Source organism: Aptenodytes forsteri, unplaced genomic scaffold (genome assembly GCF_000699145.1).
Source record: "Aptenodytes forsteri isolate BGI_AS27 unplaced genomic scaffold, ASM69914v1 Scaffold382, whole genome shotgun sequence".
NCBI lineage: Eukaryota > Metazoa > Chordata > Aves > Sphenisciformes > Spheniscidae > Aptenodytes > Aptenodytes forsteri.
The window spans coordinates 1,230,262-1,252,393 of NW_008794625.1; the positions used below are offsets into that span (position 1 = coordinate 1,230,262).

General features: G+C 38.1%; 1 protein-coding gene across 1 annotated transcript in view; it reads left to right on the plus strand.

The window, feature by feature from the left end:
- Positions 1-9,960: 9,960 nt before the first annotated feature.
- CLSTN2 (calsyntenin 2) overlaps positions 9,961-22,132 on the plus strand; it is a 287,789-nt gene continuing 275,617 nt past the window's right edge. Inside the window, exons 1-3 of the mRNA XM_009273362.1 lie at positions 9,961-10,042; positions 12,534-12,720; positions 12,928-13,043. Coding sequence (XP_009271637.1) covers positions 9,961-10,042; positions 12,534-12,720; positions 12,928-13,043 — 385 coding nt within the window. The remainder of the gene's footprint in view (positions 10,043-12,533; positions 12,721-12,927; positions 13,044-22,132) is intronic.

Sequence of the window (22,132 nt, forward strand, 5' to 3'; positions counted from 1 at the left end):
TGGGCTATTGCTTGCACTGGCACGGTGGTCTTGACTGTAGTGAAGGTTGCTTAGCCTTTTCTTTAAAAAGACCCAATATTCAGTCACAAATTTTCATAATATTTCCACATGGTATGTTATGAGTGTGTTCTTATTTTTCTAACTCTCTTCTGCTCCCCCTGCCCCCTTATTTAGCCATTCAGCCTGTGTCCTGAGTGTGGAAAAGCAGATGAGGGCAAATTAATGTAATTTTTAAATTATTCTTATAAGAATAATAAAAAAAAAACTTTCAATATGTGTTTTTTGATACATTAAAAAGACTTTTTTTTTTAAAAAAAAGGCAAACTAAATTTCTTGCTTTGTTCAGGGGGGAAAAAAGGTTCATTTATATAAAACTAAACTTAATCCTAGAATGTTTCCAGGAGACTGAAATATTTCACATAAAATTTAAAGCAAAATAATTAAGTTTTTGTTTGTCTATCTTAATTGGTTCTCTAGAATGTTAATTTTAAGTCCATGAAAAGAATTGAATATATCTCTGGAACAAACTGAAAATGGTAAATGAAATTTATCAATTAAAAAAAAAATTGGAGCTGTTGGGATGGAGAATTCATTAAATTCTTGGACCTCAAAATATTGATATGAAGGTTGAATGGGAAACTGTGGCTCTACATCCCTGAGGGAGGGTAAGGGTCACCAATAAGAGCAGGTTGGACTGTCCCCTCAGGTGATGGACCTCATACATTTCCTGCGCATTGAGGTGACCTCAGGAAGCTCAGACCCTTCCCAAGAACTCCAACTTGACTCTTCAACTTCAGCATCGCTCCCAAATTCAGGGTTGCTTCTTGAATCGTGACCACGGGATCATTCAGGTTGGAAAGGACCACGAGGTCTGCTCCAGCCTCCTGCTCAAAGCAGATTCAGCGTTGGATTCAGTCGGTTGTTTAGGGCTTTGTCCAGTCAGGTCTTGAAAACTTCCAAGGAAGGAGACCGCATAGCCTTTCTGGGCTCCTGTTCCAAAGCTTGGTTATCCTCACAGTGGAAAAAAAAAAAGCAGCTGGTTGGAACCTCCTCTGTCTCTGAGTGTTGTCTGTTGTTCTTCTGCCATACACCTAAGCAAAAAGCCCTGGTCCTGTTACGTCTGGCATGAAGTTTGTTCTTTCAGTCACTGGCATAAATAGAATTGTACTGTGTGAATGTATATACTATGTGCTTTTATAGCTTCTTCCTCACTGTGAAACCCAAAACTGAGATGGCTCAAACAAAACATGGCTGTATCTCAAAAACATAAGCAAAAGATGAACAATAAATTTAAAGTTGTACTGTAAGAGACTAGTGGAAAAAAGGCACCGGTCAGAAGAAAGTATTTTAAGAGAGGGTGCAGCCAATTTTTTCATAACTTAAGAGCTGTCTTGCAAATGGCGACTCTGTAGTTGTTTCTCTGTTCTTTTTGACTTTCTGCCCTCAATTTCTTGGCAATTTATTAAACTCCTGATAAACGTTTTAACACCTACAACTTTTTCCTTTTAAATAGTAACAAACTACTGTTTCTGACAAACTTCAAGTTTTGACTTCTTTGTTAAAGCTGGAACAAGTCTTTTCCCCATCATTAAATTTTAACATTTCACATTTTCAAGAATTTGGCTACTAACACAGCATTACTTTTAATGAGAAAACTGAAAGCTGATTTCTTGCCAGCTGTCACAGTTAAATAGCTTGGCATTAAAAGCTATCAGAGAGAGAAGCTGTAAAATGACATCAGTGGCTAAATAGAAGGTTTGTTAGGAAATGTATAGAAATTATGTGTTTGTAGTTTAAAAGACAATTAATTAAAACTGGACTATTAATTTTTTACCTTTTATCTTTAAATATTTTAAAATGCATCGCAGTCATATTAAAAATGTGGTATTTTCTTTGACTTTTTCGGGCCCGGTTCCCAATTCTCTTTTCCTTCCTGTTGCAAGACTCCGACTTACTTGGCATTATTGACTGCTTCGTATTTTAGGATGGTTAAACATTAAGAAATGCTGAGTTTCAAGATTTGTTTTTTAAGCTGTTCATTTTAGGTATACTCTCAGTTCTTAGAAATGCCATTTCCAGAGGGGCTAGTTCAACAAAAAATGCAATTGAGCATAATATTTAACAACTTTCCAAAAGATGAATTGTTTTTCCTCTTTCTGGGGGTGTTGAAAGTGCTTGTCTGTTTCAGGGCTGCTTTTCCATTGGAGTCCTATTGCTAGAACGGGGTGAAACGTGTTGCTAGTTTGACATAACTTTTTAGAAAGGGTGGCTTATTGGGCAGTTTGAGGGGTATAGGAGTGATGTGAATGAAGGCACATAGGTTTTTTTAAAAGTAATAATTAGATTTTTTTTGAAAGAGTTCACAATTTCTGAAAAACTGTTTCTCCATCTCTGACATGAAAGTCCAACATTTTCCTTTGGTATTACAAAGCCTTTTCTTTCCATTTGTTACAAAAGAAAACCCATTAGTTAGATGCTTATGAATGCTTAAACTGTTAGGGTCAGTGTTGGTTAAGGTTGGTTGGATAAGGTGTATTTTTATCAGTGCTTACTGCCAAATGCAAACTACCGAAAGAGCTTTTGTTTGAGGTTGGTGTTTCATGCTTCACAAGGTATGCTTTTTCTGCATATAATATTAAGCTGGTATAATCTCTCATGTATTTTATCAAAAAAAGAAATATATTTACTGCAAAGTAGATTAATACTCTCCAGCATTACATTGTTATGTTATACACGATATTGTGGGTGCAATTCATTTTTCAATATGAGTGATAGAAGAAAGTCCCAAATTTGTGGTGGATGTGAAGTTAGGACACGGCCTTTGTCTGCGTATCGCAGCTTGGAGCACGGTTTGCCCTCCGCGTTGACTCCTGTAGAAAGCTTTATTTTTCAAGGGCTTTAAGCCACCGTTCTGTGGCGTATGGCATTTCAATCCTGCGCTCTTATTTGTGTGTAGGGGTGAATATCCTTTCTTCCATTCTTATGTAAAAGCATTCTTGTTCCGAAGTACGAATCGGAGCTTTATGGCCTTTTGCGGTGGGAGCCAGGAAGGAGCTTTCAGACAGTTCTCAGCCGCGCGTTCCGCACAAGGCAGTGTGCTGCACTCACAGCTGCAGCAGAGCCTTCCCCTGCCTCATTAAGGTATAAATTAAAGAACCGAACAAACACCGTTCCCTGCAGGCTTCCCCCGTCCCCTTCCTGCTCCACGCTCTGTGCCTCCCAGTGAGGGTGCAGAGCGTTTTTCCGCCCGCGGCTGCCCTCCAGGCACTTAATTACACGCGCGGCCCCGGCAGAGGGGTCAGCGTGGCACTGCCTGTCACGCCCGGCTGCAGGTGTAACCCCGTTCCTTTTCCTGCCAGCGTGGATTTCCAGTTGAAAGAGAGCATCATCTTGGGCAGGAAGTTTTTTAGGACAGAAGTATTTTGTTTAGTTTTAGCACTCTGGCTCTTGATGGCACCCCCTGGGCAGAATAAAATATTCATTCATCGGCATGACAAGTCATAAAACCTGCACCAGAGTCTTGTTATCCCGTGGCTGATCCGACCTCTGCTTAGCACTCTGCTGGAATTTTTTTCTTTCTCCTGTCAGACTACTTCAGCGTGAAATGAGCCATCTTAAAGTGCAGTCTTTTCATTGGCAATTAATCCCTACTTCAAATGAAGATCTGTGTTCAAGCAGATGATGAACAGCAGTCTGATCTTCTCCAGGAAGAATTGAGGCTTTAACAACAACAAATACATGCTGAATAGCAGCATTTTAAAAGCGGGACTGATAGGACATATTATTCCTGTCAAAACTGTAGGCAGTAATAAGTCCAGAAAAGGAACGGTCAAACCCTTCGCTTTTTTTCTTCTTTATGTAGAAATAGTGTAGAAATGTAGCAAGGTTGAATGGTACGTTGTTACGGTATTGGTGGAACCTTTAAAGTTTGTCCTGAAAATTAGGCAACACCTCAGCAGCAGCTCATTTTTCCAGCAAAAACACTGTGGTGTTAGTGTTCTTGCAGTTTTGTTAGTGGCGTATGATGATGGGGGATTCAGCTCTCATGCTTTCTTTGATGCTAACATGTCATCTGAACTCAAGGCTTAGATAAACTTCTTATGTTGGGAGAGCAGGAACAGGGAAATTTATTCCTCTTAGAACTCTTATTCTTCAGTAAGACCAGGACGTACTCTAAACCTTGTATGAAATATGTAATCTCATTTGTATGGATATGATTTTACTTTGAGATTTGCCAGTTCTGCCAAAAAAAAAAAAAAATCCTTAAAGTGTATTTGCTATTTCAATTTTCTATCCCAGAGATCAACAGAGCTATTCCAATATAAATTAGAAGAGAATTTTCAAATCTTGAATATTCATAACCTGAAGCAATTTTATTCAGAAAATTATGGGTGGAATTGCCAGCTACCAATGATGAAGGAAGATGTTTCTGAATGGGAGAAGTCTTTAAAAGCTGAAGCTAGAGCATTGTTTTAAACTCCCTTCTGACTCTGATATTTTTATATGCTTCTATACCAATTGTGTGTTGTAGAGATTGCAGCACTCCTTTGAAATTTCCAATTATTTGAGACCTTCCAATTATGTCTCTTATTGATCAGCATGCTTGAGAAGAGTCTAGGCACAACCAATGATCTGTGACCCTCTGGGAGGTCTCTAGTGTGCTAATTCAAAGCTTGTGGATAATTTAGGAACAACAGCATAAGCCTTTGTGGGCTTAGGATGTTTGCGGTGGAATTAACACAGTCGCTAGTTCAAACCAAAGACTTTGCAAGCCAAATGTCAGCTTAGTTGTGTTAAACAGTTTTCTTTAACGTGTCACTAGAAACCTGTAAAATTACAGTGGTGATCTTTATCAAATTCCAAATACAAACCCAACATTTATTTGTTAATAATGTAGAAGAAGCTTGAACAGAGAAGCCTTTCTCTGCTTCAGCATTTCCTCCATTTCATAAATGGATAGAATAAATATAGCCTAGTAATTTATGGGTAGGGCTGTAGGTAATTGCTGATTATTCATGTACCACATGTGATCAGAAAGCTTCAGCTTAAATTCAAGATCATGACAAGAATTAAGCTAAGGGTTAGGTGATTAGGCTGTATGTTCAGTCATGGATACTGAAGTTCGTCTTCCTAGTCGAGTAGTCTGCAGCAGACATGCTAGGATTGATGATACATTGCAGAGAAACAGGTACTACCTAGTTAAAAGGGGAAAAAAAAACAAAAAAGGTTTGTCAGGGCTTATTTATCTTCTGTCTTCCTCTCCTATCTTTTAGTTTATGTATCGATTTTCTATTTGTTTAACTCAGTAAGTAGGATGCTTTATGAGGAAAGGTGATGATCTGAAATGGCTATGGTTTGCTTTTGTAGAGTTCTGAATTTTTTATTAAGGACAAGGAGAGATTATATATATTCTTTCTGTGTTGGATTTTCCCCATGGCATTTAAATATCCTCTGCAATTAATAGGAGACACGTAACCTCTTAAAGTACATAGAAATAATTGTACAGAGTTTGTGTCAGATTACACAGAACCATGGAAAAGGGAGAAAACATACTGTAAAAGTAAAAAGGAGTGTTGTAACCAAAGGCTGCTTGTGTTTTGTCAGAATCATGCTTCCTGTGTCTATCAGCAAAAAATTACTATGATCCAGATTAAAAATCCCTGTTCATTAGCATTTATCTGTCAGATGCTTGAGCTGTCTATTATATTTTGTTGTTTGCAATCAAATTCATAGTAGCCGCTTGCTTTTTATTTTCTACAAATAAAAATATAGCCATTTTTCCTACTGAAAGCCTGAGGATTTCTCATTTAAATGGAAAGTAGTCTAAGCTTTGTATTTCCAGCATCTCAGTCCGCCAAGCTACCAAATGTAGGATTCTTGGACAAGCAGGTGCTGTCTTGAATCACTGAGATGATATTACCTTGATTCCCTTCCTCTCTGAGTACTGCCGTTGCATTCACTACGGGTGTTTCCTAGTTTTTTTCATGTTTCAAAAGGAGATGAGCTGTGTCATTCTCTTTGAGGCTTGCTAGTACAAGATGCTGTAATGTGACTTGTTTCTACCCACATGGATCTCATTCTAGAAACTGGCAATTTAACCAATCTAGATATAGAATACTGTATAGTAATCTAGACACATCAAATTAAAAAAAAAAGAACTTTTTTGAAGACTGTTATATTTAAATAGCTTTTCCATCTCTAAAAATTGTATGAAAAGTAAAGATTCAACAGAGTATTGCTCAAAATATGACTTGCTGGTATAAAAATATGTAGCTACAAAAAAAAAAGACACATATGTGTTCCTTCATTAAGTGCTTTTTAGCTCTGTGTCTAGTTCTTTGACCTTCCTGATGAATAATCCTGGAATGTAGGTTGAATAATAGGTTGCACAAAGACCTTTACAAGGTCGCCCTGACAGGTGAAGTCTAATTTCATGCATCACCAGCCAATTAGTTCAATAAGGGTGGATATTTAGCATACAGAAAAATCTATCCCGCCTCCCAAAAAGAAGAGTTTACAGCATTTTTGGAGATAATATAATTTCTGCAATTAGAAACGCCTTATCAGCTTTCATGAAATATGTATTTCCCTTTGCAAATTAAGCTTTCCTCACAATCAAGCTTTGACTTAATTGCTCTACAGACAAAATGCCAATAAACAAAAAAGAATAATATTAAAAGACTTCAGACAATAATGCTTGTTGATCTTTGGAGAAGAGTAAACCGTTCCTTACCAGTAGCCTGATTTTGCCAGCAACTGCTCTGTGAAAAGACTAGTTGTTTGGGTTTTTTTGAAAGTTTCAAGATAAATGATAAAAGTTGCAGCCCTATAGAAAACAGCTTCCAATTATTCTTGCTTTGAAGTCTGTGTACTTTCAGTTGCTCATTTAATGTATAATAAATCAATTTATTATGTAAACTTAAACCTGCTTTGGATATGGCCCACAACATCCACACCTGAGGTGTGGCTACAAAAGTTTAGTGAAGTTAAAATAGATTGTTCCAGAAAGTGCATTTTGATGTCATGAGTTATTTCTTTTTCGGGGGAAGGAAGGAAGGAAGGAAGGAAAAAGGATTGAATTAATCTTGATATGACCCAACAAGAAAGTAATGTATGTTCTTCCTGATCTGCATCCATGTTTTTGTTCTGCTGTTTGGAGTACCCGAGCTGGATGGCGGCTGGGGGATTGTGGAATTGAACACTGGAAATGCTCAGAGCTTGTAAGAACCGCTGAGATAATTTATATGTATGTGAGTTGCATTCTGAAGCACCCCTGTTTCAGGCACCTCTGGTAAGCTAATACGTTCTTGATGCATGAACAGTCTTTCCGTCGAGACACTTCAAAGGAAAAGTGTCACTCAGGTCACTAATCCAGCCTTTTTTTGGTACTGCAGCGCATGGTAACTAAAGGTAGAAAAATCCATCAGGATTATTTTCTTGAGGGTTAACAGCTGATTCAGTTACCAGCGTAAGGATTGCTGTACTTGCAGGATGTATGGTTTGAACTTCTATTTCACTTTGTTTCAGAAGACTTTCCAGAAGCATGAGCTTTATAAAGGTTTGTCACAGATCTCTGGTGTGAGTCTGTGACTTTCTGCTTCTAAGCTGGTGGCTAGAGCCCATAAGGCGACTGCCTGCAGGAGAGACGGTGAAGGCTGAACACAGGGGCGTCCCAGTGAGCCCGGGCGGGAGGTCTGCGCGTGCAGCACCTCGTGGCACGTACTTAACTGGGAGCTGCGTTCGCTAGGACAAAAGGACGTTTCAGATGTAGATATAGAAACACCGTGTTCTGTCTTTTCTCTTAAAAACTGATTTAAAAAGGGAAAACGGAGGTAAGGCAGGGAAGAGGAACAGTGGTATGTTCCAAATAGCTAAAGAAAAGAATTAGCTCGGCAGAGCTATCCAAATAAACAATTCTCATGTAGAGCAGAATACACAGATCTTAAAGTCCTTTCAGTTAGGAGGAAGGCGTAGGAAAAGCCCTTCGTACTGAGACTTGTGATCACCTGAATCTGTTCAGGCATCTTATTGTATGGAAAGCTGAGGATCATGTAACTGCCAACATAGGGGAGAGGTGGAGAGATTCATGACAGTAAGCAGCCCTCATCTACCAGAAAAACCCAGCAGCAGTAATGAGATTCAGTTATTAGAATTTGAAGTTATAGAAATTCAGATGAGGGCGTATTAGAACGAGTTAACGGGATTAAGTAGAGTTTTTCTACTATAATGCTTTTCAATGGGAGATGCCAACCCAGCATTCTGTCGGGGTTTATTCGTATTATACGCATCTTCTGGAAACCTAATGGGTTTCCTCCCTGGCTGGCAGAGCGCTGCAGACCTGGGTAACCAGGGATTTTAGGTTCCTTCCTACTTTCAATTTTGAAACTCTGAAAATGAAATGCTTAAAAATATTTAACAAGTGCAGATTTCTGTTCAATCTTGAACAGTTCAAGCCGAACTTTTAATTTATGGAATTCAGAGCTTTTTGTACTCCTTGTAAAAAGGATATTTCAGTTATATCTGTGATTGTTCCAGTATGGTAATTGTGGAAACAATGGTTCTTCAACATGAAAAGAAGAATAATGAAATTTAGAGGAAGTAGTTCATTCTCTTTTTCTTCTTACACAGTTCATAATTTCGATATATCAGAAGTCATAAGATAAAAGGGTATATTAGAAAAAGACAAAAGGAAATAGTAATTCTGCAGCTGGTTAAGAAAATATTGCAAAAGGTCACTGAGTCAAGTGCTCATTTCTTGTGAAAGGTTGAAGAATCTCTTCAGAAAACTCCTTCCTGCTGTCTGGTGGATCAGTTTCTAAGTGACTAGCCATATTACGGGATTTTAGCATAAAGCTACCGATGGTAAATACTGAGATACTGCATTTGCAAGCACATTTTGCTGTTGACTAACAGCCATGCTATGTTGTATTGGATGTGAGATTTTTCATAAATCATGTTTGAAAGTGAAGGTTTCTGGCCTATGTGGGATGGTTAGTATTCGCAGAATTGAAGCATTTTGTGTGCATAAATTTAAATGTGCTTTTAAACACAATTTTTCCCAAACATACCTGCCTTGTGAGACATTAATACACTTTCCATAATCATGTAAATCTGTGGGAGAAGCAAGTAGTTTATACGTGAAGATTTTAAATTCATAATGCTGATAAGTAATTAGCATAGGGTATAGTTTAGCGTAGACACCTGGTCTGTAAGATACGAAAGCAAAATGTGTGTATTTTATGATTAGCCGTTTTGTAAATCATCTTCAGTGTTACGAAACATTCCAATTCCCTCTGAAAGCTCTCTGCTCCTTTTGAGCATTCCCTGCCTGTTTTAACAGCAGCAGCAAAGAACCCAAGAAAACAAAAAAACCCAAGCAATTTATACTGTTAATGTCTCATTTCTGTTTTTAGAACTTGCAAAATCATTAACAGGTTCACAAGTAGAATCTTGCTGTCCCAACTCCTAGGCTGAAAGGTCTGCCCATCTCTTGTTGCCATTTACATAACACGAGTCAGAACAAACAGCTTTTTGTGTTCCCTGCTTTCAAAGCTGCTAAACTGGTTTTAATCAACACCTTGTTTCATATAAGACGAAAGCTGTTGAATAGTTGCTGTGTTTCATACCTGAAACTACATTTAGCAAGAAAAATATATGCCAAGACTCGTTTTATTTTCCTAGTACTATTCAAGAATTAGTAGAAAATTAGGAATCTTATACTGCTTAACAACATTATTTAGATGATATCAAAGGGATAAAAATCAAAATAAGAAGGGAAAAAGTGATCTCAACATAAGAACTTGCATCTTCTTGGGCTGTCCAGTATAAGGCAGACATCGCCAAACTGGAGAGGGTCCAGCAGCGGCCAAGCAGGAGGACATCTAGAACTGTGAAATAGTTTCATGTTTTCTGTGTATGAACGTGAAGTTTGAGAGGGGGCTACTAAAAGACACCGGCAACATGTATGAAGGGGAAAGGAATAACCTGGCACTTGACGCTCCCTATAGTCGGGGAGAGGTGCTGGATGAAGGGACAGCGAAGGGTGAGAGAGATTTTGGCCAGTTGTGGGCTGGGGTGGTATGGCTGCTCTAGCCCTCTCATTTTCCTCTCCCAGCTTATGTGGTTGCACTGAGGGGGGGGCGGCTTGGTCCTGTGTGACTTGGCTCCGCAGGGGCTGTTCAGAAGTGGGCATGCGGGACAGAAGCAGGTGTGCGAAGCTGGGAGACCCTCCCAGACGGAGAGCTTCCCGACTATTTATCTGTCACTCATGGCTTAATTACCTTTAGTATCTGGTCTTTTCGGCAGTGGGTGCTGAAAGAAGAAAGAACACCTCCTGATGTGAAATTAAAACGAAATTTAATGTAAAAAACTAGAAAAAGGATTCCAGAAGAAATAAATGAGTAAAATGTTATTTCTACCTTGCTGAAAGAATTAGTTTCTATTTTGGTTATATTCTCCACGAAGCTGGTTGTAGACAATAGGTTCTGGGCCATTTGCATGATACTTATGGACAATCAAAGTTCAGATAATCAAACGAGTCTCCTGGCTTCAGCAGACCATACGCTTACAGTTCTCAATTTTCCACTGAAAAATATATAGGGCCAAATTTTATTCTGGATAATTTATGCTGTATAAAATAGCAGCAGGACCAGACGGAGAGCTTCCCGACTATTTATCTGTCACTCATGGCTTAATTACCTTTAGTATCTGGTCTTTTCGGCAGTGGGTGCTGAAAGAAGAAAGAACACCTCCTGATGTGAAATTAAAACGAAATTTAATGTAAAAAACTAGAAAAAGGATTCCAGAAGAAATAAATGAGTAAAATGTTATTTCTACCTTGCTGAAAGAATTAGTTTCTATTTTGGTTATATTCTCCACGAAGCTGGTTGTAGACAATAGGTTCTGGGCCATTTGCATGATACTTATGGACAATCAAAGTTCAGATAATCAAACGAGTCTCCTGGCTTCAGCAGACCATACGCTTACAGTTCTCAATTTTCCACTGAAAAATATATAGGGCCAAATTTTATTCTGGATAATTTATGCTGTATAGATTAGCAGCAGGAAAGCACTCACTATAAATTATTGCTGAATTTGGCTGCTATTTTATATCTAACATACATTTCTAAGTCAAGGGGCTTGAATAAGGTAATGTAGGTTCTTATTGATAATAGTTTGCATGTAAAGAACTAGAAGTTAGAAATAGCTAATATAGTGTATGCCTTTGACAAAACTGGCCCCCACCTCTCTTCCTAATATTTTTTATTATTAGTGTTTGTGCAGTGATTATGCTTATAAAGGTTCCTTATCCATTCACAGCTGCGTTCTTAAACAGTTAATCTTAGGAAGAAGATGGTCCTCCTATGCATTGTTAGAGCTGACATTCACCCTCATAGTTTTAGGCTGAATGGTTTTTCTTTTTTTCTCTGTTGAAGTCTGCTAGCACTTCAGGTGTGTATCTCAGGAGTCTATATGAAGGACGACAGCTTGTGCTTCCCTATTCACAAAATACTGAAGCTTCATCTCATTCCTTAGAGGAAATTTCTTGCTCTGCTCTGAAATGAGAACATAACTGGGTTGCTCTGAATACCTGTCCTGTCTCTCATGCTGTCGAGGTGGGGTATGCTTTGGGAAAAAATTCAGGAAAAAACCATGATTGTAGACTGATTGCTTCCTCTGCTATATCCTTCCAGTTTCCACTGTCCTGAGAATTGGGTGTTTTTATAACGTGTCAGTAAAAAGTGAACACAACCCGTTGAGCAAGAGAAAACCCCCTCCAAATATTAGAAAAGACAGAATTACTGAGAGTACCTAATTATTTTTACCCAAGTTAATATTGTAAATGTTGTTTTTGATAGAAGAAAACTTACGGTAAAGACATAACATTTTGTTCTTAAATACATCTATTGCACAAGCATCACAGTTCACGCATAGATCCAACATCACAGATGATTTATAAGAACTTTCCTCTTTTCAGATAATGCATTTGTTATCGATCATCTGACTGTACATTGAAGAAGTGATGATAACTTGGAAAGTTTCATAGGCATTAATTATTCCATGGAAATGTAAATAATTTGCATAGTTTCTAACTAATTCTTGTATTTTTTGGTTGAACTCAGCATAAATGTAATCATTATCTAATTAGTGTGTGAAAATAGCTTACTTTTTAGGGCTGCATATCCTTATAGATTCTTTATCGCGCTTAAAACTTTGTAATTAGTATATTATCAAAGAATATTTGCTTGACTGCTTGCAAAGATGAACTTAGCTTACCTTGGTGCTTGGAGACTAGACAGACTGCCAAACAGAGACTAAATTGATATTGAACAAAATTGACTTCTTTTGTGGTTGATATTTCTTTCAACTGATCCTAACTGTAAAATCTTTATCAAAGAAAACAACTCCATGAGATCTTTCTGACAACCTCTTAATCTCCCTGAGATTCTGGGAGAACTACAATAAACCAGTCTGTCAGTAACATGGCTTTCATCTTAGTATCCTGGAGGTATGTTACATGTTGTCCCTTAAAGGAGATGGAGCTTTCACAAGTACACGCTTTACGTGTGTAGCCCAGGATGCCCCTGTAAACTGGAATCCTTGCCGGCTCTCTGCCTTTGTCGCTTATGATGTTTTAAATTGCCGACAGCAGCAAAGGACGAGTGCCTGCAAAATGTACTTTGTTGACCTACAAACCTTGAAGATTGATCATTCCAAAAGGTAACGTTCAAAACCAGAACTGTATTAGGTTGCATACCGTATTTTCCGTAAGAAAAATAGCCGGTATAAACTGCGGCAGCTGGTATAGACCTAAAGACCCTTCTGGTATTTGAGAATCCAGTTTGGAAAAAATCTTTTAAAAGAAACACGGCTTTTGGGTTAAATCTGAATGTTCATTCTCGTACAAAAGTGGACTTCCCTTTTCAGAAAGTCTAGCAATGGGATGCTCAAACAATACGGGCACATCAAATTATTTCCAGCTCATAAACCTTGTCCTCCTGTGCAGATAAAAACAAAGATGCTGCTGGAAAAAGGACTTGACTGTGAGAGGCCTGTTTCTAATACGTGGTATTTGGGATTGTATGCAAATAATTGATAAAGCGTTACTTTTAAGGCTACCTGCCTGAGCGGGTGGAATGCCTGTGAGTATGCCTGTGGCACTGAGAGTATGAAAATGAGCAGCATTTCCCTGACAGCCTTACAAAATTCAAAGTGATCCTGTATATTTTCCTTGTTAATATTTAAGTTTTGAGAAAGGAGCACTTGGGAAGGGACAGTGTTTCTTCCCTATCAGGAGGGAGGTGCATGGAAGGACAATATGATTGTTTCATTTAAGTGAGTAATAATAACAAACTTTCCAGTTTAGGTTTTTTATTTTCTCCAAATTGGTTTTCTCTTTCTATAAAATACTATACTACCACTATTAATACATCTTCCAGATAATACTTTGTCACTCTTGGTGGCTCTTACCTACTGACGAAGTAGATGTTTATTGTTTTGGAATATTTTTTATTAAAATTTTCACAGTACAAACACATTTTATTACCAACTTAATTTATAACACTGAAGTGTTTTTTCTGAAGAATGTTACAATCACAGACAACTTCATATTTTACACTCTAGTAATTCAGGTCAATAAATCCAATTTATAACTGCAGAAATACAATGTCATACCAGAGGAACTAAAAGCAAAGGTTTGAAGACGCAATCTCTAGTTTGACATTAATGTAAATGCTGAATCTGGTTATATGCCCTGCATCTCTGTTGTGTAGCAGAGTACTTCAGTGTTTAAATTGAAAATCTAAATTTGGAGTTGACTTTCTGATTCTGTAAGGGATTAATTGCATTATTAGCTTTATGCATCAAATCAGTGAGACTATTCACTTACACTGAAAAGGTGTACATCTTTACAGACTCTAGATTGGAGGCTTTAAAAATAGGAATAGGTCAAATTGGCAAAGAAAGCTATTTTTGTTGTTTTGAAGCACAGTTTGGTTACTGCATTCTGTAATTTCCCAGGTAGATTAGATTCTGATGAACTGAATAACAAGACCTTCATGGCAGTTGCTTGAACATCTGTTACAAAATATAGCAGAAGTGGATTCAGTGAAACAAATTATTGGGAGCAATATATTTGTTGCTCATCTACTGATTCTACAGGTTCTTGTCCTATAGAGAATGCAAGAGCAGGTTTCAGAGCCCTGCCCAGCTCAGAATATCCCACTCTGGGATTCCACTTCATTCTGTCATTGAGGGCAGTGGATGTAAATATGCGAATACCTTCCTAGTCACTAGTGACTGCTTATGTGTCAGTAGCAAACACGGAGTAATCCGAGTTTGGTCCTTCCATTCAGGTTTTCTTGCGTTTGTGGTGGGCTAAGAGCATTGATGCACTGTGACACTGTTGGCTACCACAGATGGGTTTATGCCCGATAAGTTGATGGTATGTGTGGCTTGGCTTAATGGTTGCTTACTGGAGTACTGAGTGTTTATAGGTTTAATTTCCCAGTGACTTCAATCAGTTTAATTTACAAGTAGATGCTTTTTCAGGACTTCAGAGGGCTGCTTTATGACATATTTTTATTAATTAATACTAAATCAATTTTAACTCATGTTTCCTGGCTTAATGAGTATGAACACTCTGTTGCTAAATGCAGCAGCAAGTTCCAACCAAAGGCTTGAGGTTAGGACATGTAAAGCACATGCACACACAGATTGAGGTAGTTCGGTGGGGTTTCATGAAATGTCTAGTGAGGTGCTAAATGAGATCATTTCTCACCTAATAACTTTATTAAGCATCTGGAAGAGGGAATGTGTGTCACAGTACAAATCTTTCAGTGAATGAAAACTGGAAGCTGTATCTGTGTTGTAGAGGTAGAAATGAAAATTACTTGGCACCTGGAAAAAGATGATACCAAATAGATCTATGGAAGGCTTGTGAGGGGAAAAATGATTTGTTGGGTAAGAACAATTTGGAGAACTGAAATGATACATGTGTGACTTTAGGTAAAAACGGAAGAAAAGAAAAGGTGGGGATTTCTGAGAGGAATTTTGGCGAAACCAGTAGGTGCAACACACCACGAGTTTAGTTTAGAGCTGAGACTATAGGCCGTTCTGATTCCTCACAGAGAACGCTACATTCAATTCCAGATTCACAGCAATAATAAGTAAAAATTTACAGACAATTGAAGAAAGCAAGGCATAAAGCTTGAGGACTCGAAGGAAAGATTGAAAAGGAACTATGAAAAGCAGAATGGGTATAATATAGTTAATCTAATTGTCAACAAATTAGTTGTATGTAAGCACAGATAAAGAACTCAATTTTTTTTTTTTTTAGTGTTCAGCAATGAGGGGGGGCAGTAAAGGGGTATCATTAAGACAACCACCAAGGAAAAAAAAAATTGTAAGTAGATGCTGTTAGTGCTGCTGAGGAGTTTCTTAGTGGAAGTGTTATCACCTGAAGCATTCAAACTGAAATTGGGAAGGCACTGGGAAATATGCTGTGAGAAATGAATCTTTGTTATTAGAGTGTAGTAGATGTAGCTGGGATCTAGAGTCCCACAGTGTGATATGGCATGTCATCTAGACAGACTGGGAAGAGGGAGAAAGGCAATGAGGGGCCCAAACAGATTTGTTTTAAAGTCTCTGGACATGCTCTGTTTATTTCAAAGACTTGCATTAGCTTAAGGCAGAACAGTCTGTCCCAAGGGATGTACATGGATGTGTTACTGGCATAATCGTCGCCATGCTTAGTAAACTGGAAGTGGAGAATGGCCACTGAAGTGGTCTGCCATCTTATATCCTTTGGAAGAACAGAGTGCTTAACATGACAATGTCCAATATCTGTGGAAACTAAAGTCAGCCCTCCAAGTGACCACTGAGCTTTTCTGCATCTGCTCAGAACAGGCATACTGTACTTTTTCTTTCATTCCTTTTTTAACATTTGGATAACATTGCTCAGTCAGTATGTTATAAATACTTGAAGTTTTCTGTGGGATTATGTATTTAAAAGAGAAATATGATGGCTACAGTGAAAAGTAACCAACCAGATTATGGTGGAATTGTGTGGGAAGAAACAGGATCAGTACTGGTGTAATTGAAGTCAATGAAGACGCTTTAATTGAATGAGGGCTTCAGTATGATTTTGGGAATGATGAATTTCAAATTGAAAAAGGCAGAACATTCATATGACGTATCTGCCTTGGACCGTGAATTTAGGGAAGTTAAATTGTGCTGAATGACAACAAAAATACCTGCTTCTGCGAAGAGCCTGAAAACAAGAATAGCATCTCAAAGCCAAAACATCACCTTTGGGGTGGGAGGGAGAACTTAGGCGTAGAAGAGTTGATGGGTGGAGAGCAAATGGTGGCTTTTTGGGTTTTGGGGTTTTTGTTTTGATTGTTTAGTTTTGGTTGGGGTTTTTTTGTGTGGTTTGGTTTTGGGTTTTGTGTTGTTTTGGTTTTTTGGTTGGGTTTGTTTTGGGTTTTTTTAGGATTTTTTTTTGGGGAAAAAAAAAGACATTAAGCTATAAACTAACCTTTGAAGCAGGAAGAAAGGAAGGCGGGTGAGAAGGATTTGAGGGTAGAAATCAATCAGTTGCAAACATCCTGGATTGGAAGACTGATCAATTACCCAGTCCCTGTGGGAGCACAGGGCAGCCATCACCCCTGAAAGGGGATGCAGCAGAATCTGACCCTCTTTCCAGAGCAGCCCTTGGTGGTGGTTAAGCGATGAAGGAAGTGGGAGCGTCTTCAGGCTTCCCCAGAACTACGAGTCCCGTGCCCTCCTACGAATTGTGTGGACGCAGCTGGAGGGTCGTTTTGTACTGTGAGTCTTTAGTGTATCATGAGCATTTCCTTAAGACGAATGTAATAAATTGGTCAGGTTTTTAGACCTTGAAGGACCATTATTTTTATAATTACGGATTTTAAGTTAAAGATCTGAAGATCTTTTCAACACAGGTCACTAAAGGGCATTTTCTCTGAGAAAAATATACTGGTTTTATCTTTTTGTGGATGTCTGGGTTAAGTGTCATTCATTAATGCTAATAAACCAAGCCTCAGTTAGAAAAGCAGCAGAGGCCATCATCCTTTTTTTTCCCTAATTGAGTCTGTAATTTGCAAGCAAGTCATTTTTAAGGTGTCTCATATTCAGAGGCCTCAGAAAACTTGAAGCTTCTTTTACTCAAATCTATGTAATTGCAACCACTCCTGAGATTTTGACTGGAGATTACTAATGTAGGTAATGCAAGAAAAGTATTAAGTGCAAATACTGCCTGGAATCAAGCTTTCAGAATTGTAGCTGTGAAGCTAGTTGATGGGGTTTGGTACAAGTCTATCAAAGCTGAGGTGATTTGGGGCATATCCATAGCAAACCTGAGATTTAAATTGACGTGTCTGTAGAATGTAGGTACCCTAGCTCAAGTGAAATCTATTCAGGGAGAGACATTTTCCCCAGATTCTGAAGGTCATTAATTCTCTGGTATACTCAACGCTGTTTCCATAGGAGTGTGACTGTCTCCTACACAGCAAAGCTGGCACGATGCCCACAGCAGTCAGACCATTTAAGAGCTTTGCATACCTTCAGTTGAGTTGCCAGCTCTTATTCCCACAATAAGAAATAAAGTCAGGCTTAAACCAGGCTCTAAAGCATAGCTGGTAAGGAAAATAAGCCAGTCAGCTTACATTATACTTTGGTTGGAGCACTTGCTCCTTTCCTCCTACTTGGTAATTATTGCAAGAATACTGGCAAGATAAGAAAACCTGTAAATATTTTACTTTTTGGTCTGTGTACATGACACTGTTTTCTATAAATAGTTTTTTCCTGTTAACTATCTGCAATTTTTGCTGCAGATGAAAGAAAAAGAATAATGTGCTAAAGAAGCTGTGAAACCTCAGACATAGTATAGGAGGTTCAGGAGAAAGTGTAGCACCCACTATTACTTTCTTCTTCCTTTAAATAGATATTAACCTCTCCATGACCCTTATTAAATTAACTGAAGTTTAGAACTAATTTTGCAGTTCAAATTGATACCCAACTTGCTGATATTAGGAAATTTGATGTAATACCTACTTACAAAATAAACAAGAAACACTGTTCACTTGACCTTGGTTTTAATTAACCCAAGTGTGTTTTGACATACAAGCCTCCCAGGGCATCACACAATATAAAGGACACTGCATAAAAGCTGCTTGCGTTGCATTGCAGCTCAATGCAGATTTTGGAGCTGATCAGTTACTTTTACCTTAAGGCAACATTGATCTGATTTGTACAAACGTTAGTTGCAATTGCTTAGTATGCTGAAATCGTAATATATATGTAAAAGCTAGTTAATGATAGAACTTGCAAAGGCAGGTATTTCTTTACTGTATTTTCATTAGACTAACTGTCCTAAAATCATTTCAGAAATGTAAAATTAAAGATAAAAAAGAAAGGAAATGGCCTAATTATTCTATAATGAGGAATCTGGTATTGAGATGGGTAAACTGTCCCATTCCTATGAATATCCATCTTCCGTAAATTCCTACCTCCTTCCTTCTGTTCATGGAGTTATGTGCTTGAGATCCCTCAGGATGTTAGAATGCATTTTGTAATGATTACTCATTAGTTGTGATTACCCTGTACTAATAACTGTTCACAGGATTCTTTATTCTTGTTATCCTTTTAAACTCTAATCGATATAAAAGGTTCTCCATTCTTCTGGTAACTTTCATTTCTGCACACCTCCTCTTTAAATGAAGCAATCATTACACATGCTGCATTTTCTTATTTTTGAGCTAAGCCTTCTTTGCAAATCATAGACTAATTTTGTGACTGGCACAGTCTACGTCGTTTGAATTATAAAGGATTAGAGATTTGGAAGCATGTATTTGGACTCTTCAGGAGTTAGAAACACAAAAAGAGAACAGGAGAAACCCCCCAATAATCGAGAATTTGAAAAACTAACATTTGTGTATTTTAAGTAAACATTAAACTCTAAACATACGTTTGATGACCTATAAAGATCTCCAACGTTCCTTAATGGATTTACCAGTCTCACAGTCACTTCTAATGGCGACTCTTAAGCTTTTAAATTAGGTCAGCACTTTTGGAAGTTTTACACAAATCTTAAGATTTGCAAAAATTATAAATATAAAAATAGTCATTGCAGGATTGAGATTTAAAGTCATTGATAGAGTTTATGTAGAAGTCATATGTTAAGCTTACATTTCTAGTCAGGATAAGGACTGTGAATGACAGCACTTAGGTGTATTTTCTGCATGTGTTTTCCCCTCATCCTTCTCTTCTCAAGCCTGACGAAACCCAGCTCTCTCAGCTTCTTCTCGTATGTCGTGTTCTTCTGCTCCTTGAACATTTTGGCAGCATGACACTGGACTAGGTCCTGTATGTCAGTGTCTGAAACAGAAAACAGGCAATTTCAAGTTGATAGGACCTGTGACCCGTTCCCCAGCAGAGCAAGGGACTGAAACTCCTTTGCCTGCAACGTGCTGTTCGCGGGGAGATACTAGAAGGGAGATCGCAAAAAAACAATGGAAAGGGTATTTTTTATTGTGGACACACCAGCTATTGGTGTTTTGTGTTGTCTTGAATTGTGTGTGGTCCTCTAGGGTGGCCATATATTGTAGCTTATCTGAAGTGTGTATTCATTTGTGTAAAGTAAGAAAATGAGGAGAGTACAGAAGAGATGCTTCAATTCAGTATGTGAGTGAATTGTTCCATATAAAGGTTCCAGTTTTGTTTTTCAGCCCTTTTAGTGCAGGAGAAGCTTGGCCTTTTATACACGTAATGATTTTCATCAGAATAATGTCATATGTATGCATATATAAATTGGGATAACTGTCTAGGAGAAGAAATCTGCTGCTGCTTCTAAAACAGCTACTATTTATTGGTGTCAGCTGTTTAGCGTGGAGGCATTTGGGAACCTGATCTACAGGTGCAACGTGTGTGCAGCTCTGTCTTCCCACTTGTGCTGGACCCATGTTAAATATCCTGAATATAAAGACATATTTGTCAGGTAGCAAAATTTCTCAATAGTCAGAAAACCACCATGTTTTCATGCTATATTATATTATGTTTATTGTATTATATTAATTACTTCAGTCTTTTCTGATTAAGTAAATAAGGTGAATACTTGGTATTTTATTTGAATTAAAAGGTAGAATGTCAGTGTCTCTAGTTTTTGCTTTGATTTCTTTTTGAAACTTTATTGATACTGGTTGTGGGAAGTCAAGCAAGTACTAAGGCCAGTGTCATAGCACCGTTTTTAGTATTTTATTAGTCACTAACAGAAATAGTTCAGAAAAACGCAATTAGAGCAATCTCACAGACTAATGAAGTTATCTGAGAGAATGGCTAGTCAGTGTAAATGTGGGAAGAATGCCATAAAATTACATATTTGATTTTTATTTAAATTTAAGAGAAAGTACTATTTTCATAGTATATTTTAAGCGATTTATTTAACTGCAACACGTAAGCTTGTACTAGCCTTAGGAGAGCTAGAACAAATTTAAAGAGACAAGCTTACACACGAGATCAGATTTTCAGAGGGGTGAATGAAATTTCAGCGTTCTCATTCAAAGCGAAATTTTTGAGACGTGTTTGGTTGTAAGGGCATCGTTTCTCAGCACTGAAACTTCATCCATTTTCACTGAGCAGATGGAAACAGAGGACTTTTTTTCTTCTGAAAATTCTTTTTCTGAACATCCCATCCAAGATATCAGTGGTTAAGTAATTACAACATATGACTATGGTTATTTTGAAAACTATTTGTCTTTTATCTACGTTTTGCAGAAGAGTGTGTCACTATGTTTCTGTGCTGTGTTGAAGCGGTGCAAAGGGTGGTAGTGGCAGTAGATGGCTTTCTTAACATCTACAAAAAAGCCCAGTAATTGCTAGTTGAGCCTGAGGTCTCCAGCAGGACCTCCTGCCATCATCGTGATGATCTTTAAATTATCAGTCACAAATGCACAGAGTGGAATGATCCTCTTGCACTACTTTGCGGAGAGAAGCGTACAAAACATCAGGAAACAGATCTCAGTTGAGAGGCTATTTCATTTGCATGTGCTTCCCCTGCACTCTTTTCTCCTTTTCGTTTGGGGGCGGGGGGATGGATTTCCAGTTTAGCTTAGTAATTTGGCTCAGCTTGATTGTATCCCATCTGGGACTGAATTTTGCAGACTTAAGCTAGCACTTTGAAACTTCAGTCCTTTGAAATCAGAACCATCTCTTTCTGGTGGATTATCACTGCCTTGGGAAGTCATGGCTGCAAAAGGCGAGCATGACCTTGTCTCTCTGAAGTAGGTAGGATTAACTGAAAAAACATTTTTGAGAAACAGGAAGATGCTTCTGAAAGAGAGCTATGCTCAATGAGGATGCAGCTTCAGGTGGAGCTGATGAGGTGGTGTGACGTGCTCAGGAGTAAACTCATGCCAATTGCTGAAGAAGTCATAGCAGCTTTGCAGAGAGTGTTTCCGAGCTGACTGGCATTACCAGGCAAAATTTTAGAGGAGGCAGAACCTTACAGTGATTAATTTTTCCTGGGTGGTCGCAGGGCTCTGCAAAGGCCAACATCCTTCATGTGATGAGGAGTGGGATGCATCCCATCTGCCAAGCTGTCTTGGGGAAAGAGGCTCCTGAAATTATATGGCTGGGTAAGGATTTCCCCCTTTTTTTTCTTCTTATCTTCCCTTCAGTGACCCTCTAGAAAGTTAGAGGGGATTGAGAGTAGGTTGTTAGTGATTTATATTTGCATTTCTTCTACCCGTTTCCTCCTGTGCCACATTACTCAAATTTTTCTGCTTTCCTTACCTACATTTACTGTTTCGGGATTACAGTTGGGGGTGACGTTAATTAATACGGAGAGGTGGTGATGCTTTTTTAGAAAACAAAGGTTTTTGACAGCCTTAAGCTCTTAGTACTTGATTGGTGAGGGCACACAGTATGATCAAATCGATTTTTTTGTTGTTTTTTTTCCCAGAATAGATGGGCTGGGGATAGTGCAGAAGAAAAAAGAGGACTGGCAAGTACAAATCCACTGTTCTGCATGTGTATCTTTCTACTTTCAGAGAAAAGAAGAATTTTCCCTGAAATACTTTTTTTTTTTTTTTTTTTTTTTTAACTTATTTTGGAATAG